Source organism: Hypomesus transpacificus, chromosome 17 (assembly GCF_021917145.1).
Source record: "Hypomesus transpacificus isolate Combined female chromosome 17, fHypTra1, whole genome shotgun sequence".
Classification (NCBI taxonomy): domain Eukaryota; kingdom Metazoa; phylum Chordata; class Actinopteri; order Osmeriformes; family Osmeridae; genus Hypomesus; species Hypomesus transpacificus.
This window is the reverse complement of record NC_061076.1, coordinates 5,012,214-5,031,596: the sequence shown is the minus strand read 5'-3', so window position 1 is coordinate 5,031,596 and position 19,383 is coordinate 5,012,214. Positions and strand designations below refer to the sequence as shown.

Sequence of the window (19,383 nt, the reverse complement as noted above, 5' to 3'; positions counted from 1 at the left end):
GATAAGAGCAGGTAAAACCAGGTTTGGGTCACACCTCTGTTGCTGTATTTAGCCTTCATGCGTGGGAAACTTTCCATGCTGCTCCTTTTCTTGGTTTCTCTAAATTACCTGCGCTCATCTGTAAAATACCCTTACAGCACCATGTTATTTGGGAGTTACTTAGAACCAGTGTCAAGCAAAACAATAGCTCAAACACAGAGTGGCTGCTTAAACCATCTTTATTAAAAGATACAGGATGCTTGAACAGATTGGACACAGATGTTTGGAGGATGCAGCAGAGGCCACATCATGTGCTGCATCTAACCTCCAACACAGATACACTCACTAAGCTGTTTAATTTGACAATGCCTTTAAAAAATCCCTGTAAATATTTTTAGTTTTCTGGCAACCATCTAAATGGACATGTTTGCTATTTCCTCTCAAAATCACAGTAAGTATTTTACAGTATAATAGTAAAAAAGGAGAGAATCAGATAACATGCAACATTCAACAAGCCAATAGTACAATTATTTATATTTAACAGCCATTTTGATTAGATGGGAAATCAAGAAAATGGTCTGCATCAAAGATAAGATTATATCCAAATTTTACACCATGGTATAGAACATTTTGACTTGGGGGGGGAATTAAATCAATTGAATTTCTTATTCTTTCTTGTTTTTACGCATGTTACACTATTATTCACTTGTGATACACCACCCCACAAAGTTCAATATAATTATTATTTATTTATTTTGTCAAGACAGAGCCATAATCACAGAATGTTTTTTCATTTTCACATACCTTACAAAATCAAATACGATAGAGCATGCGTCTCATTCTACACATCCCATTCACAAATGTTTCTGAACACATTTCGACAAAGCAGTTTCCTTTCCCTGACTATTCGTACAAGTTTTAATTTGAGGATGTGTACAAAAACTGTTCTGCTGGATGAAGCATTGTCATTTGCTTATCTTTTAAGAAGCAACTTACACAATACTGTGAATGAAGGCAAAGGGATGGCAAGATCAAGCAGATTGACAATAAAGCACCAGCAGTAAAGCAAATTGATTGAGAGCAAGTTAAAAAACAAGTGACTCAAACTCCAATCTTCCTCCACATAATATCTCCTCCATGCAGCCTTTAAATCTTTTATTTGACACCAAGTATAATTAATAACAGCAACAGAGCACAGAGGACCTCAAAGAGACTGAAGGATGTTGCACTCTAAGAATACACTCAGGGTAGTAACTAGTACACACAGTGGAGGTTATAGTCTACTCGAAAACAGGGACTGGCCTGAGAATACAGGTGCAAAGAACACAGTCTGGCATATGACCTGTGATCGGTATAGGTTTACTCATCATTCATAATGTATGCACAAAACCCACTTAAATCCTGTCTCTCTTCGTGGGGACAACACGTTTACAGATCTTTCTCTCAGACTACCTTGACTAACCAACTTTCTGTTTCAACACTGGTCATCCCTCTCTCTGTCTGTTGCTGTACAGTCTGTAAGGGCGGCGGGAGAGATGATCTCTGAAAGACAGAGAAGAGAAAAACGGGAACGAGGAGAGGCCAGGGATAGGGGTACAGAAGAGCTGAATAAAGAGAAGATAGAGGATGGAGAATGGAGAGAGGGATGGGGGGAGGAGGAGAGTTGGAGCAGGAGAACAACCTCTTCTCCCGTTACTCATTCCACTCCTTCTTGATGGCCAGATTCCACTCCCAGGACAGATGGTCTGTCTTGTCATCATCCGTGAAGCAGGACTTGATGTGGTAGCTCCCCCGGACCATCATACCCTTGGGTGCCTCCTCCACAGGGGTCATGAACTCATGCTCCTCCACCCGCGGCCCGTAGCTGCCAACCATGTAGACTGCCTTGTCCACTGCGAGGCACAAAATGGCGGCTCCGTCACTTAGTCCACAACCAGGTTTCATATGCATGATAGTGAAACTGATAAGTACTGCACGGCAGAGGGAGTGATACAGTGTATAACGTCTTCAGTATATCTATATGTAGGCTACTGTGTGAATCGAAAACGTATGCACCTTCCCTAACTGTTTGTGGTGATGGTTCTCTTACCTCTCAGTCCTTTCCTATAGGTCAGATGGATATACTTCAGGCCAGCCACAATGTCTCTGTTGACCTGGTGGAAGAAAATAATAGACACTTCAGTTATGAATGTGACCATTGTGTTTTGTGTTTTTTTTTATTTTATCTGTGGCTCATTAAAGCTAAAGAGTTATTTGGATTGACTTTAAAGAGCTTTTTCAGTTTGCACTGAGGTCTAACATTCATATTAGAGTGACACAAGAAACGTGTATTTGTATACGTCCATATCTTCACTATGCTAGGGCAATGAGACATGACATGAAGGAAGCCACTCTCGCTCATTACACTGCCTCACCACCAGGTGTCCTCATAGCACAGCGGATTCTGATTTTAACTGGGATGTGAGTGTGGGTCTGGGGTGAGTCAAACTGGGATATGAGTCTGGGTCTTTGGTATTGGGATGTAGGCTTGAATACGTTTGATTATTCTTAGCACATCTCTCTTCCCTTCATGGCCAAGCCCCTTGAGCCCCTCCTATTCTACTAATGCCAAGGCAAGCACACACACACAAATACATACACACACCACAAACCACACACACATACACATAAACCCGCAAACACAGATCTTGGATCTCTTCTAGCACAAGACATCGGATAGAAAAACCTTTAAAATGGTCATTGTTTAAAAAAGACTTTTAGCCATCCTTTTTGTGCAGGGTTTTTCCAGGCAGCATCCTGTCAACATAATGTTCTCATTCATCCAGAATGTTCCCCAAATTACCAATACAGCCCTCGCACTTTCTGGGTACTGGGTACACTGTTGTATATTTGCCTTTCTATTTTTCACTTATAGTGAAGAGGGTCTATATTTAGATGGCCGATGTGAGAGGCATGGGAAAACTGAGTGTTTACATGTGTATGCCGTCAACATGACATTGGGAAGCCCCCCTGCCAGGAAACAGGAACACAGGAAATGAATACTGCTCGAGTGTCACAATAACAACAGCACCAAGTAAACAACACAACAAAACTAAACTAAACCAAGGTGCCCGTCCTTTACTGATTTAATTTGACCCTAACGCCTCTCCTCTCTCACCTTGAAATGGATCTTGACCCTGTAGTCCACTCCCTCCTTCAAAGTGAAGGTCTGCTTCTTAAGGGCCTCCAGGTCACCTGCAGAGAGAACACATTAGGACCTACGTCAGCTACAGGGACGCATTCAACGGTGTGGGGAAAATCAGTCTGTGGTAGAAGGGCATTTCTGTTTGCCTGCAGTTCAGTGAGTTCACAGAAAAAAAGCCTTTGGACTGCTGTTAACGCCCAGTAATCGTTGAGTAATCAGTTTATGTCTTCCTTTATAAACCTCCATCAGCTCTAAGTGCTTTATAATGCACACAGGAATGAGAGAAGAGAGAGACAGAAGGAAGGACGCAGAGAAGGGATGATGGAGGGATAAGAAAGGAAGTGAATGGAACGGACCACACTAATAGTATTGAAGGGTGGAGGAAGGGAAGCGAGAGAGAGAAAACGTAAACTTAAGGAAGACACAGAAGAGACGGTGTGCTTTATCACTGTGCCTCCATCTAAGCCTTCTCATTTGAAACACGCCAAATCTCCCTTTCCTTTTGTCTTCTCCATCCCTCCTCTATCCCCCCTTGATTTCCTATCCCTCCTCCCCAGAGAGACGGAGACAAGAGGAGACATTGATTCTCTGGAGAGTGTTTCTCACTGTCTGAGACGAGGAATTGGGTCAACAGTGAAAGTCTACCTGTTCTCTTAATGCACACGTGCACATACACACATCCCCACACACACACACACACACACACACACACACACACACACACACACACACACACACACACACACACACACACACACACACACACACACACACACACACACACACACACCAGCCAGAGATATCCAGCATGGAAGCATCCCACTCAGTATGCATCCCTCTAGCTCTCCTTCTCCCTTGTCGCTCCTTTCTACAGGCTAATCTCTTCCTTCTCTGTGGAGGGGTAGTCAATAAAGCACCACGCAACTTGGAGGTTTTAAAAGATTTGCCTGGTTTTGGTTACCATACAACCTTGTTTCCAGGCACCATCCAAGTGGAAGAATGGAAAAGGAGGGGGGAAATAAGGGAGTAGAAGAGGGAGAAGTTGGAAGGGTGTTCTATGTGGTCCTGCTAGCTTTTAGTCACCATTGTGTCTTTGTGGGTAAAGCGAAAATATTAATGAGCTACAAAACGACTAAAAATTGGAGTCTGGTCCAGGCTGAGCTGCTGGACCAGACTCCGATCAGGAATTCACAGACAAGACTAAGAGATGTCCTGTACAGTTTTATTTACACGTCAGGCTGTTATACAGATGCGATATTTTCTTATGTGGGTGTTTTGTTTTGTGACATCCATGGTGCTTCTGATTTACACGGCTCCTCTGCTCTGACAAAGACAAGTAATTTATGTGTGTATTCCAATCCACCAAAGAGGAGTGTGGTTTGTTGTTTATATTGGAAGAACAAAGGCCATAAATAGGTCAACTTTGACAGCAGAGCAGTGAGGTACTGAGGTCTCAGACTGATAAGAGAGGTGTATAGGAGGAAGTGAAGGCCTACTGTCTCATGGCTCTGAGTTATAGAAGAGAAGTGAGCATGAGATCCACAAGAGGATTTCAATCAATCTTTATTGTCCCCGGGGAGCAATTCGGGTGCAGCATTAAAAAAAAAACTATACATGAAACCAGAAAAACCCTACAGACAACATGTTTGCAAGTGCAATGAATAAAAAAAGTGCAAAAAGTCAGAGCATTACCAAGGGAAACCATAGGAGGTGGATAGTTCATGATTGATGGGAGCTATGGGCTTAGGAATGAAGGAACCTTGAGCTCTGGAGCTCCTGAGCCCAGGGACCCTGGACCTCCTACTAGGGGGCAGAGGGTGGAACTCCTGGTGCCAGGGGTGAAATAGGTCGGCCAAGATGGAGGTGGCCTTTCTGACCAGGTGTCTGTTGTACATAGCAGAGATCCTGAGCAGAGACACTCCTGGGATCTTAAAGCAGGTGATCACCACTCTCTGTAGCTTTGTCTTGCTCCTCACCTTAAAATTTCCAAACCAGCAGTGTGCACACACACACTCACATACTAAACACAATTTCTTAATCTCTCTTTTTCTCTCACATACACACATTACATTTACATTTAGTCATTTAGCAGACGCTCTTATCCAGAGCGACTTAAAGTAAGTACAGGGACATTCTCCCCGAGGCAAGTAGGGTGAAGTGCCTTGCCCAAGGACACAACGTCATTTGAACCGGCAACCTTCTGATTAATAGCCTGACTCCCTAACCACTCAGCCATCTGACCCACACATCCTTTGTCTCTCTTTCTCTCACACACTTTCTGTCATACATACACACACACTAGCATAGTCCATTATCACTCATTACTAAGGTCAGTATGGTATTAGCGGGCTGCGTTGGGTATCTAATGCATTCCCCCACAAATGGAAATCCCATTTAAGACTGGAGCCGGCTGAGATGTCTGACTGGACTACAGTATTCCAGGTCTGGCCCTGCACTGCACTGCAGGAATACAGTATTCCAGGTCTGGCCCTGACTGCACTGCAGGAATACAGTATTCCAGGTTTGGACCTGACTGCACTGCAGGAATACAGTATTCCAGGTCTGGCCCTGCACTGCACTGCAGGAATACAGTATTCCAGGTCTGGCCCTGCACTGCACTGCAGGAATACAGTATTCAAGGTCTGGTCCTGCACTGCACTGCAGGAATACAGTATTCAAGGTCTGGTCCTGCCCTGCACTGCAGGAATACAGTATTCCAGGTCTGGCCCTGCACTGCACTGCAGGAATACAGTATTCCAGGTCTGGCCCTGCACTGCAGGAATCGACCATCCAAGGGGGTTGAAAGAAACTACATCCTGGATTTTTTTGGTCTCCCCTTGACAAACTCCTATCAGTTGTTGCAGGATGAAACAAGTCCTACCTCAGCATACTTGACTGGGGATGGAGGTGTGGCAAATAGCAAACATACCAGGTTGCCAGAGAGGCAGGGTGGATGGATGTGTCAAGGCATGTTCAGTAGAACAGCACAGCACACTTGGATTGGGATTGCCACAGGAAGTAAAAGATTCACTTTTAGATCCTGGGAGCACTTCCCTCCTTTTCTTCTTCTTCAACTCTGGGTACTCATTTGTGCAACTTCCTAACTGTACACTCTAAAACGCTACTGCCTCACATTCGTTTTACATATACAGGAAGTTAAACAGGAACAGGCTCAACACAACACATAGGCTAGACTATCATGAAACATCACATTTTGTTTACAGAGAAAGTCTACAGTCCAAAACACCGTACTCTAGAACACAATACCTTCAGCTTTCCAGTCAAGTAACACAGCGAGTGTTAGTTTAGGAAGGAAGGACAAAACCTCCCTGTATAAGAAACATTTTCCTGAGTAAAAAAAACACTCACTTCCTGTCAACATGAACGTCAAAACTGCAAAGTCCCCTAAACTACAGTCACCTCTTAGTTCTCATTGCCAGAATGAAAAAATAAATCACTAGCTCCCATACCACTCTAAACAGTAACCCCTTAAGTGCTCCCTAGCTCCTGGGCCCTCCCTTCTGGGCCCTCTCTCCTGGACCCTCCCTCCTGGGCCCTTCTGCCAAATCCCAGTGTCCAGCCGCCAAGCCTCAAGCTTCTGCCCTCTAGACTTGTAGCGTTGAGTAGAAATCCACAAATAGCCATCTCTGTTTCTCACATGCTCTCATGAGGACTGGAGACTGTGATGGTCACTTTTGCCTAGCAACTGGGTGACCTTTACCAGTAGTCTCGCTAGTCTGTGTGTGTGTGTGTGTGTGTGTGTGTGTGTGTGTGTGTGTGTGTGTGGTGTGTGTGTGTTTGAGTAGGGGGTTCTCAAACAAGTAAACAGCCATGTTAGCTCCACTATCTCACTATTTTGAGATAACAAGGAAAACATGGTGCTTTCCCATTACCCGATTAGTTATCCACAGGTGAAGACCACACACACACACGCGCACACCGGCAATCAACACAAAGATTGATCTCCTGCTCTTTGTTGTATACAGCTCTGAATCCTTGGAGAGAATGACATCATCTTTCTGCAGCCAGGGGCGTCGACACCTGATTGCCATGCACAGCCGCCCCCTGATACACACACACACACACACACACACACACCCCCAGCCCCCACCTTGACTGCCTCCTACACTGTGTCCCTTTTTTCCCTGGGGGTCTCTCAATAGTGCCCAGTAAGCACCACACACAAGAGGCACAAACACAAAGACACACATACACAAGAGGAACACACACGCACACACATACACACTCACACACTACAGGCGCACCCACACACATACACATGAGAGAGGCATGACGCAGAGACGTGCATAAGTCTTTACAGGAGTTAACATACACATACCACCACAAAAGGATTGTGATACGTTTTTGACTTGTCACAGTTGTAACCGAAAAAAGAAGAAACACAAATTGTGGAAGAGAGAGAAAAGGAGGAACAGAAAGATGATGCTAGAGAACGATGATACAGTTACGGTTGATAGATGGAGGGATGGAGTCTAGTCTAGTCCCTAGGTTCAGGAGGGAAAGGTGGAGGTGGAGAGAGACAGAAAAGAGGAAGAAGCGATAGAGGTGGAGAAGGAGGTTTCTCTGTACCAGCTAGGTCCATAGTGATTGGTCCCGGGGCTTGATCGCACATGAGGGTGAGTCTGGTCACCTGGACATTAGGAATGGTGGGGTCTGCAAAGGAGAGAGAAAGACAGCCATGTAAACAAAACTATATCTCTGTCTGTTTGGCTGGACATACACACACACACAAATAAACATGAATTAAACAAACACCAATTGTTGTTTATTTTCCCCTCCCGTGTTGCTTGCTTGTCCTTGAGGACATTGATGTAAATAAACGGCCATGTTTGGAAGCATGTTCAGCTTCCTCTGGGTTTGAGTCACACATGTTTCTGATAGAGAAAACAGAAGACAGGCCTACAGCAAAGACAGCAACGTGTCTTCTGTTCACCATCCACCGCCAAGCTCTGTTCAGAAGCACCACCATGACTCCTAACCATGATCCTATTGAAGCACATCTCGCTTCTCATGGAGCACTATCAGGAGTAGGGTAGGTCAGTGGTTCTGTGGCTGACATGGTGTCTGTAGGTCAGTGTGTGTGTGTCAGCAGAGAGGGCACAATTGAGGAGGTTGGATCATGTGAGGGTAACCGAGTTGGGGACTGTAAATGGTATTTGAGGGTATGGGAGGAGATGAGATCTTATGAAGTTGCATAGTTGGGGAGGTTAGATCTTGTGAGGGTGAGAGAGAACAGAGAATTTGAGAGGAGAACCAGTAATAGCGAAGGCTCCTTAAGCTGTCGGTAGTTTTGTATAGGACGAGCTGAGGCAAGCAGTTCTGCAGGCATTCTGTGTGTGTGCGTGTGTGTGTGCGCTATCAGGAGCTGACTGTGGTCTTATGCTCCGGGTCGTTATATTGAGTGAGAGCTATTATTAAAGCTGCAGTAACAATATATACCAGAGTGAATCATAGCAATTCTATCAGAAGGTAAATGATATTCAGCTCCCACTCACATACACATTAAACACACACGCACGCAACCTACACACCACATCGCACAATCAAATGGCTTAGAAATGTCATGATGATACTGGGATATTGTAATGTTTACTGCATGTATCATGGGGATCACTGATCTCTATTGCATGCATGCACTCACACACACACACACACACACACACACACACACAGACTAACCAGCCACCACAGGCCCAGCCCCCAGCAGGGTTTGTTTGTATTTGTTGAGGCTCTCATCATCCTTGTCCAGTTCCTGGATCTCATGCAGGGTCTTCTGGGCAGGCGGCGTGTAGTTGAGGTCCGTCTCGTCTTCCTCTTCCCCAACAGGCTTCTCCTCCTTGTCAGCCATCAGACCTGCAGAGAGGACACGAGACAGAAGCCAACATGAAACACTCTACTGCTCATCAGCCTCATATCTATACACATGCACACACTTGCACACCCACACAGCGAATAGCAAAGCGCGTGTGCCCCGACTTCCTCGATTGCTCAATCGCTCTCAATTTCATGTATGTTTTTCCTTCTACCGTTTATTCATTTACTGGCGTTTGTGCATTTACACATTTCTGTTTCCCTGCCTACGTATCTCTCCCTGTAATATCACCATCCTCTCCCCCTTCCCCTCTTCCCTCCTCCTCCTCTCCTTATATGTTCTCCTCTCCTTCCCCCCCCCAATCTTCCCCCTCTCCTCTTTTCTCCTCCTCCTTCCCACCACTCCCATCCCCACTCCCTTCTTCTCTTTGCATCCCCCACTCCTCTCCTCTCCAATCGGCAGATCAGCCGTGTCTCTGTAACCCAGTTATCCCCTCTTCCATCTCCTCCTGATACACACACCCATCCATTCTCCCTGTGTCAGTGCGCCCGCGCACGCGCGTGCTTGTGCCATGTGCGTAAGTGAATGCGTGTGGGCGCTCAAGCGTCCAATAAATGAACATCCGACATCGTAACAAAGCTGCATCACTGTCTCAGTAGTTATACGACCATGTGGGCTCCCTGGACTAAGCCTCCCATGCTGCTCCTTCATGCGGCGACACCCATCACACAGGCAGATATAGGGATGGGCAAGGCAGGCAGACAGTGGAGGGTCTTCAGACTGTTGTCATGTACACAACACAGCAACTACGGTGGTCCTGAGGCTTCCTGACAGTGTGAGTAATGGCTTAGCTGCTGCTCACAATAGGGACAAGCAGACCCAGCCGACCTGAGCTGGGTGACTGGTTCATTAGCCAAGATGCACACACATAGACACTCACATAGACACACACACAGACACACACACACACAAACAGACATATGAAAGTAAAACGATCCTACATCCTTTCTCCAACCTGTCTAGATGTCAAACGTAAATGTGGGGTTTGAACATCCCATGGAGAATAGATAACTAGGTAATAGGCTTGTGTGTGTGTGTGTGTGCGTGCGAGACAGAGTTACACATGTGTGCCTGTATGTGTGCATATGTGTGTATGATTGTGTAGGTGTGTGCATGTGTGTACGTGTGCATACTTGTGCTTGTGTATGTATGTGTGTGTGCGCGCGTGTTTGAAAAGTGTCTCTGTTATTTACAGCTTCTCAACCCCCACCAGGGCTGAACGTGCAGCGCTCCCTGTCACCATGGTTACCCCGACTGTGTCTGGGATGACATCACCCAGTTAGAGGATCTCTCAGTAGACAGGATCACACTGAACACAAGATGCACACAGACATAAAGTGACGGATGAACATAATCACATAAATGGGAAACATTTTTAACTACAGGGTACAAGATAAGCCTTGTGAGGTATTAAACCTGATACAGATGAATTACATTCGATTACAAAAGAAATAGGCGTGGCCACAAAGTACAACACAAATGTTGATGTAAAAGCTATTGGAACAAACGCTTTGCTTTACATGCAGAGCATTGGAATATACAGTACTAGTTACAGTATATGACACACATACAGATTAGAATGCACGCACACACACAAGCACACACAATTAACCTAGGCCTGGGCTGGAAATTGATACAACCTCATCAATTATTGACTTGGAGTCATTTCCACATCAAAGGCTGTGGAGTACACAGATTCCTGAGCAGGGCTCAGGGCACACCCCCATCTTCAGGATCAGAGTTTTGCTGACCAATCAAATTAACTCCTCACACTGTTCTAATGGATGCGAGAAACCCCCAAAAATCTGAAAAAATGCTCGTTGACAGTTTAAAGGGATACTTCACAAAAGTTTTCCAAATGCTGTCATCTTTAGCAGTCCCTCATCATGTGGAGTGACAGCATGCCTGTTTTCACCCCGGAGGAATGTCTAAAGGAAGTGCCTTTATCGACTTCCTGTAACTTCAGTTCAGATCAGGTCCTTCAGTCAAGAGAAGCCTCAGGAAGGAGTCAGAAGAGGCAGCAGTCTAAAGCCTTTACTCACACTGGGAACAACACTGTGCACAGCACAGCACAGCACAGCACAGGGAGCTGTCTGTGGAATCAGCCAGGGGTGGTCTCATACACACAGTCAATTGGATTGTTATTCAACGACTTAGAAGTGATCCATTCAGCTAACTACCCGTGTGAACCAAGCCGACATATCACACATACACACCCCTCCTTCCCCCTCCACACACACACACACTATTAAACTGACTGGCCGTGAATCACAAATCCTGTCAGCACCAGGGATAATGAGCTTATTTAGAATCACCAGCAAACAAACACACTTTAACTAATATAATGGTGCATCATTAAAAACGGCAAATATTAACGAGCCCTTCCTACAGTAACAGCCGTGTGTGTGTGTGTGTGTGTGTGTGTGTGCGTGTGCGTGTGTGTAAGTATCTATGTGTCAAATGGAGCACTAATGGCAGAATAGATCATTCCCAATTACATCCGTAAGATCATTTTTTTTCATAATTGTTTGTTTGAGTGAGTGTCATAGAAACACAGACACACACACACGCGACACACACACACATACACACACCCGTCAGCCTTGGAGAGGTTTGGGTGGGGAAACATGGCATCTCATTGATTTACTCAGCCTAACATGTGTCTGGTCCCCGGCACCCTGTCATCCATCACCACACCACCACGACTGGAGGAGTGGGGAGAAAGGACCGAGGGAGGGAGGTGAAGGTGGAGGGAAGATGAAGGAGAAGAAGAAGAGAGAGAGGGAGAAAGTAGGGAGGGAAGGAGAAAGTGACGGTGTCACTGTCAACCATGTGATGACTGACACCTACCCATGAGCCTTCAAGCAGAAAGGTCTTTCTGTGCACAGAGCCTCCAGCAGACACACACACACACACACGTATGCATGCAACACAAGCACACACAAACATATCCCCACACACACCTAAGCATGCACAAACACACACACACACACACCAATACACAGTGTCACAGTGGAGGATCTGAGGAAGCCAGCAGCTTCGCTTGCTCTTTCATCCAAAGCCAGGTGGGACAACACCTGGTCCTCCTCTTCTCTCACCTCTCTCCCCGCCTCATCAGTCCCTCCCCTCTGTCTCATCCCCCTCTCTCCATCCTCTCCTCATGTGATAATATGTTAAAAGGAAAACCCCGCTCTCAGTCTATCTGACTCTCCCTGTATCGCACACACACACACACACACACCTGTGTGTGAAAGGGAACCCCAGGGCTGTTTCACCATCTGTAACCTGCTCAGCGCTACTGCAGTGTCTGCTGCCTCTGTATCGGCTAATGCTGTGCCCCTGGCATCCACACACACGCACAATTGGCAGATAAATAGGATGACAAGATTTATTGGAGGAAAAAAAACACAGATATCCTTCTATAAGAGGAAAGGGTGTTTATCTGTGTCTGATGCCCAGTCAGTGGTGTGAAGGGAGGCGCTGTCGGATGGTGAATATGGTGACATCATGGAGGCAGAAGGGGCATACAGAGTTCTCCCTACACAGACACACACATACACTAATACTGGCACAGAACCAGGAGAGTGGAGGAACAGGCGTGATTCCACTTGACATGAGACATGTAGTTTGAACCACTACGACACACACACAATCTCTCCCTCCCTCCCTCCTTCCTTCCCTCCTTCACTCCCTCCCTCCTTCTCTCCCTCCCTGCCTCCCATCACACACGTGTGCGGGCACACACACACACACAAACAGACGTGTGATCAATAGGTACTGATTAGGCCACCTTTGGCTTGTCTTAGCACCCTATCACGTCAGACATAAAAATGTCCACACCACTATGGGCAGAGACAAACACACTTGAAATACACTTTACACACATTAGACTACAGACACCATGTGTTCTGAAGGCAACTGTGTTTTAGTTTGAAAGTACATTTTCAGAATCAGAATCAAAATCTGCTTTATTCGCCAAGTAGATTCAAATTTTGCAGAAAAGACTTACACTAGATCAGACAAGTAAGGTTTGATAATACATGCATACAGTACTGTACACTACAGCTTCCATATAGAATGCCACAATATCAGAACACTGGTCTGGTAAGACCGGTTAAGTTAACACATAATGCTGAGTCTTACATATATAATCACACATGCTCTCTCTCTCTTCAACACACACACATCATAAATATTACATATGAAAAGATTGTACGCTTACCTCTGTAGCACATGGTAAGCCAGAGAAGCTCCAGAACCTGACCCCCAAACTCACACACATCCAAGCCCAGCATGGTGCCTGGGACTGGGGCTGCACGTGTTTGGCAGACTGGGGAAGAACCAGGAGCCTCCACAGGTAGCAAGAGAGTACCAGAGAGCACAATGGGTTCAATTCTACAGTATCCGAAAGAGTCCTTTAAAAAATAGAAGACTCAAGCATTCATCTGTTCACCTGCCAAAGACCCCGGAGAATGCGAGGGATAAACAGCAAGAGAGAAAGGGAGAAAAGAGATAAGAAGAGAGAGAGAATCCCTGGGTGGGGATGATGAGAGGGATGTAGCGTGTGTATGAGAGCAAGAGAGAGTGTGTGTGCACTCGACTGAGAGACAGGGAGGAGAGAGAGAGAGAGAGAGAGAGAGAGAGAGAGAGAGAGAGAGAGAGAGAGAGAGAGAGAGCGAGAGAGAGAGAATAAGAAAGTCTTGTCTACAGACTGTTAGTTGCTTGAGACACTATGCTGTAGAAGGGAACAGTTCTGAGGGGCTGAAATGGAAAGAAGGCGGTCTGAAGGAGGATGCCTGTTAAGGTAGCTCATGTTAGAATGCTAACATAATGCTGCCGGCATTGACAGGTGCTAGTGAGAGGTGCTAGTTAAGAAGGCTAGTTAAGAAATGCTAGTTAAAAACGCTAGCTAGAGATTCTGGTGAGAGATACTAGTTAAAAATACCAATTAGCTATATTAGCTAGAGATGCTAGTTAAAGATGCTAGTTAGAAAGGCTAGTTGGAGATGCTAGTCTTGCTGTATGCAGTAATCCTGTGTGCATACACTAGATAAATTCAGAGGCGAGTAGCAGACCCCTGTGCATCCCTCTTTCCCTCCCTCCCTTCACCCCCCCTCCCTCCCTCCCTCCGTCCGTCCCTCCCTCCCTCCCTCCCTCCCTCCCTCCCTCCCTCCCTCCCTCCCTCCCTCCCTCCCTCCCTCCCTCCCCTCCCAGTCATCAACCCAGAGACTGCAATGAGCTCATCCTCCTCCGCTCCGCTCCCCTCCCTCCTCCCCTCCCCTCCCCTCTCCCCCCATGCTCTATTTTAGCACACCTCCTGCACACAGGCGGCACTCTCTCCCGTCCTTCTCTCTCGCTCCGTCTGGCACCGTTTTCCTTCCACAAACCGCCTCCATTCTTTCTTTTTCTCTTTCGTTTCATGTGTCCCCTTTTTCAGAAACAGTTTGATGTCTCACTGTGAAGATATCTCTAACCCTTTTTACGGAGGTTCCCTGTCCCCCCTTTCCTCTCTGCACCCGTTCATTTAGCCTTGAATCCCACCTTATCTCCTGCGTCTGTCGTGCACAGTGTTCTCTCCATCATTGTCTTCCTAACTGTGCCCCCCATCCTCTTCCTCCTCTCTCTTCTCTACTGACCACACCCTGACTGACGCGTCTCCTCCGCTCTCTTCTCGTCTTTTCTTCCGTTTCTTCTTCACACACACTTGTTGTATTGCTTCCTTTTCCTTGGTTTCGTCATTCGCTCCCTTCTCTCATGCCCTTGCAGAATGTTTTGCTGAATAAGGGGAGCATCCCTGTCCTTGCACTGATATGCATACCGTACACACATCCATTTACTGAACGTCTGTCTGTGTACCCAACACAGACACACCTTGTACCTAGTGATGCAAACAATGCATTCTCTGTGTAATAAAACAATGATAACTGCCAACCCAATGACACATCCACATATGTGTGACCTGTGTGTCATCTAGGCGTGGTTCACCTCTCTGAAACATATCAGAGATACCACACATGGCCACACCCTCAGCCTCCTCCCCTCCCCATTACTCTCAACCTGGCCCCCTCCCTCATCACTTGCCCTCGACTATTCTAGTTGCGTGGTTTGTTATGACAATTCAAACTAATTGAGTAGCTTCATCTGTGAAGAACACCGTAATATAATTCTATGAATCACAGTTAAATCCAGTGGTTTTGCCAGTCCTGAGGGCGGCCTTTTTCTGTGTCCCACAGGCACAAGGGGTTTTATAAATGAAGGCTGTCTGGGAGTCTGGCCGGTACCTCCACACTGATCTTATATCCCTTGGCTGGGTTTGTTGTGTGTGAGACACAGAGAGACAGAGAGAGAGAGATCGAGTGAGAGAGAGAGAGAGAGAGAGAGAGAGAGAGAGAGAGAGAGAGAGACAGAGAGAGAGAGAGAGAGAGAGTGTATTGTGTGTCATCTGTTGTTTATCTCTCTGGATGATTAGGATGATAATAATAATAATAATAATACTGTAAGCAATTTGTGTGACATTATATTATTGTTGGCATACTAATAGTTACTGGCTTGCACACAAGAATGCGGCTGATGCATTTAACTAACATATTTCACCATTGGCCATTGTGAGGTGGGTGTGGAAGAGAGAGAGAAAGAGACTACTTTAAAATACAGGACACACGTACTTGACAATTGACTTTCTAAGAAGAGATATATATGTGTGTCATTTTAGCAAGTAGCCAAAGAGGTCAGTCTGTGTCTAAATCACAGAGGATCCGAGAAACATATAATAGTCTGAGGGAAATACCATTCTCTCTACGGAGACTAGATGATATATAGCAGGGTTATATATTGGCATCATGTGATTATCTTCTCTGTGAAACAGAGCATGAATGCTGGTGTGCAAACAGGATGTGAGGTTTGCACTTCCTGTCAAAAGCAGAGTAAAGGGTTAACAAGGAACATAGGGGCTGAGCTTGTTTGAATGCTTTGCTTAGTGCTGAACAGTGAACACCTCTACCTTATCACCCTCCAACATTTAATCTAAACATCTTAAAGTACAAAATATCAGCAGTGAGTGACAGACAAAACCAACATAAAACCTCTTTCAACAATATCATCAAAATACCTATAATAAACCCAGTTCGAATGACCAGCCAGACAGCTAGACTTCCCTCTTAGGTTTACTCAACACCAGAGAGAAAGCAACCCTCAGGGAAGTTGCCAGTTTCTGAGTAATGTCAGTTTCACCTCAGAAATGCCACCCAGTAACTATGACAGGCCTGGGAGGTGTGTGATTGGCATTGTGATCTTCCAGGACCTGCTGGTGACAGCCGCCACCCTCAGCATTCCAGATACAGGTGGCCACGGGCACAAGTCTGGGATCACAGGCACATAGGTCTCCACCACGCACACTCACACACATAAACAACATGTTGTCACTCTAACACACACACATACATACACACACATCCACATAAAAAACAAACACACACACCATTACAACACAAGAAAAGCACGCCTGTCTCCAGACAGTTGTTGTTTGAGAACATTTACTGTAGAATATGACATATGTACAGACTACAGAGAGTCTCTGGCTTATATAACATTGGTCCAGTCTGGCACTACCCTAATCTGGTCAATCATAGCTCAGGAAAGCATACATAACCTGTAGCTCCGAGCTTAGTTTCACACACACACACACACACACACACACACACACACACACACACACACACACACACACACACACACACACACACACACACGCACACACACAAGCACTGTAGATACACTAGGACAGTGTCTATAAGCTGAGGCTAATGGTTTTGTACCAGCCCATGGGATTTGCAACATTCATCTTTGTGTAGAATACCAGGCTCATTTGAGAAGCACTCATCCATCCCAGGGATTTACTCGCACACAGCGCGTTTGAATAATATGAATTGTTCACCTTCATGTATCACAGTCAGTGTTCCCGAGCATCAGAGATTATCTGGGAAGTTCAGAACACATCAGAACTAATGTGACATACTGACGCTCCTGTATCTTTACACGAGGGCGAAGACACTCGTGTGCATACACACACACACATTGATAAAGAGGAAGCCATTCTGACAGAGGAAGTGGTGAGATGTGGCATTTAGCAATAGGTTTAAGGACACAACTGCTGCTGCAAACCATCAATGATTACCCAACACCATCCCTCAAATCTCTCCAGACCCACTAGTCAGATTTCCATGGACCACTATTTTAAATGAATATATTTCTTATTCCTACAGCCCTAATATCAGACAATTTACTTTACTGAGGGTTTTAGCTCCAACTATATTTTGAACTACCCTGACTCTACCATGTTTATCAAGCAGCTATTTATTAGAATCAGGTACAGTAGATCAGCATGCGCAAATACCTATAGAAGAAATGACAGGGCTCATAAGCCCTCTTTTGTGCCAAGAACAATAGAGACACTTTCGTTTCCTTAGTGAGTGAACAACATACAACATGTGTAAAAAATGGTCACATGAAGTTACACGGCAAATGGCACCGTGTTAACTTAATAAAAACAACGAGTAAATTGAACACATGGTGTACAATTAACATAATCAGTTAAATTAAACAGACCCTCGGGGTTTGGAGGACTACAATAGAGCACTTGTTTTAGATTCAAGATTTATGGTTCTAGCCTCACAAAATACGTTTTCTTTCTATATTTTCGAAAAATTTGAAGACATCGGGCCTTTATTCTGAAACGTATAGCTAATCAATACGCACACTGAGCCACCCAATTACTGCCTGATTAAGCATGCAATGACCCACATACTTGCACTGTTGATATCAACATTATCGTGCGGATGCATGCATTATCGTAGAAGAAAATGTAGATTTCGTCATATTTAAATGATTACCTTTCCTGATTCGAGTCAGATGGTAGCCGAGAAACTTTTTTCGTCTGAAGGAGATCAACTTCTTCTGCGACTCACACACAGCTGAGGAAGTGATTCAAATACCACTTTTTTGGGCCAGTAAGTCAGCACCCTGAATGACACGAGTTCACTCGTATCCGTTTTGTCATACTGATCTCTTTATCATCACATCTCGTGGAACAGGAGTTGGGTTTTGCACGGTAAACATGAAATGTCCTGGGCTTATGTACGTTTAACTTGCACAACTCAGGGTAACTGAGGACAACACTTTAAGTACAATTTTAGAGATATAAAATGATCTCATAGATATTCTTAGGATTTTCAGGTACAGTATAGAAATGTATATAGATCACATAAAACATATTTAACCTTTTGACATTTAAAGTATAAAGTCTTACTAACAGCTAACTATTTATAATTAAGGTTAACATCCAACTGTGTCCAAGGATGATGGTCTCACTTGACTATTGCTGCTACCTAGTGGAAGCAGGGAGAGATAATTGAAATTCGACATAAAATCGTCACAGTGCTATATATCACACACACGCAAACACACATATACACACACACACATACACACATAGTACACAGCTGTTTGCATAGACCCACATTCAGGTATCAGGTTTCAATACCTACACTATCACAAGCAGCGCTCCCTCCATGTAAAGTGAGAGCACGCCCCCCAAAAGGTCCAGGTAGTATAGTGTTTCATTTCTGTGGTTGCAGACCAGACAACAAGAAGACAATAAGAGACCAGCAGAGGTAGACATGTCTAATGTCGTGCTGTTTCTATAACCTGACATGTGACACACGGCTGGGCACCACATGACTGGCGGAGAAAGACAGAAACAATGTGTGTGCATGTGCAATTCTTTGCCAATCTCTTTTTCTATTTGAGGTATTACGCTGTGAGTGAATTGAACCCTCCTCTAATGCCAGGCTGTTGCTCTGCAGACGTTATATGCTGCGTCATCTCTCACTTGCAGCAAATAGTCATCTGTGACTTTATTACTAAGACACTGAGAATGACAACATGTTTACCTGGTTCATGTTATCTAAGCCCCAGCTCTCTTCCATGCACTCCATGTAGAATGTTCTTCCTCTCTCTCCAATGAATGGGACAAAGCACCATTCCTGCTACAAATCAAATTGAATTGGATTTGAATAGCCCTTTTTAAAAGCACAGTCACAGAGGACTTCACAGATGCCCACAGATCAGCACCTTTAAGTAACTCTCAACCCTCATAGAATCCAGACAATATGTTCTCTGTGCTGGGCAGATGGGAGTATTATTGAGCATGTTGTGGATATAGGCTTGTTTACTGGGCCTATTTTATTAGCAGGCATCCTGGCTAATGGATATCTTTTTTTGAGAGGTCTCTTTAACAAGCTGCTTATCAGCCTGAGCATCTAGCCGCCTG

The 19,383-nt window shown here is 45.2% G+C and overlaps 1 protein-coding gene across 2 annotated transcripts; it reads right to left on the bottom strand.

Moving 5' to 3' along the window:
• Window positions 1–200: 200 nt before the first annotated feature.
• arhgdig (Rho GDP dissociation inhibitor (GDI) gamma) lies at window positions 201–18,127 on the bottom strand. 2 transcript variants are annotated; one of them, XM_047037339.1, is made up of 6 exons: window positions 17,945–18,127; window positions 8,864–9,037; window positions 7,754–7,837; window positions 3,137–3,213; window positions 2,069–2,132; window positions 201–1,871 (listed from the first exon to the last, which is right to left on the bottom strand). In XM_047037339.1, exons 2-6 carry the CDS (start codon window positions 9,030–9,032, stop codon window positions 1,672–1,674), a joined length of 594 nt encoding a protein of 197 aa, XP_046893295.1. In that variant the 5' UTR covers window positions 9,033–9,037; window positions 17,945–18,127; the 3' UTR covers window positions 201–1,671. The 2 variants fall into 2 exon arrangements, with proteins under 2 accessions (XP_046893295.1, XP_046893294.1); XM_047037338.1 differs by lacking the exon at window positions 17,945–18,127 and adding an exon at window positions 13,279–13,590.
• Window positions 18,128–19,383: the final 1,256 nt, after the last annotated feature.

Excerpts from the sequence above, each read along its gene's own strand:
- arhgdig (XM_047037338.1), bottom strand. The coding sequence starts at position 13,351 with ATGCTGGGCTTGGATGTGTGTGAGTTTGGGGGTCAGGTTCTGGAGCTT. Across the intron at positions 9,038-13,278 it reads GCTTACCATGTGCTACAGAG|GTCTGATGGCTGACAAGGAG; the intron begins GTAAGCGTACAA and ends TCCTCTCTGCAG. Across the intron at positions 3,214-7,753 it reads AATCACTATGGACCTAGCTG|GTGACCTGGAGGCCCTTAAG; the intron begins GTACAGAGAAAC and ends TTCTCTCTGCAG.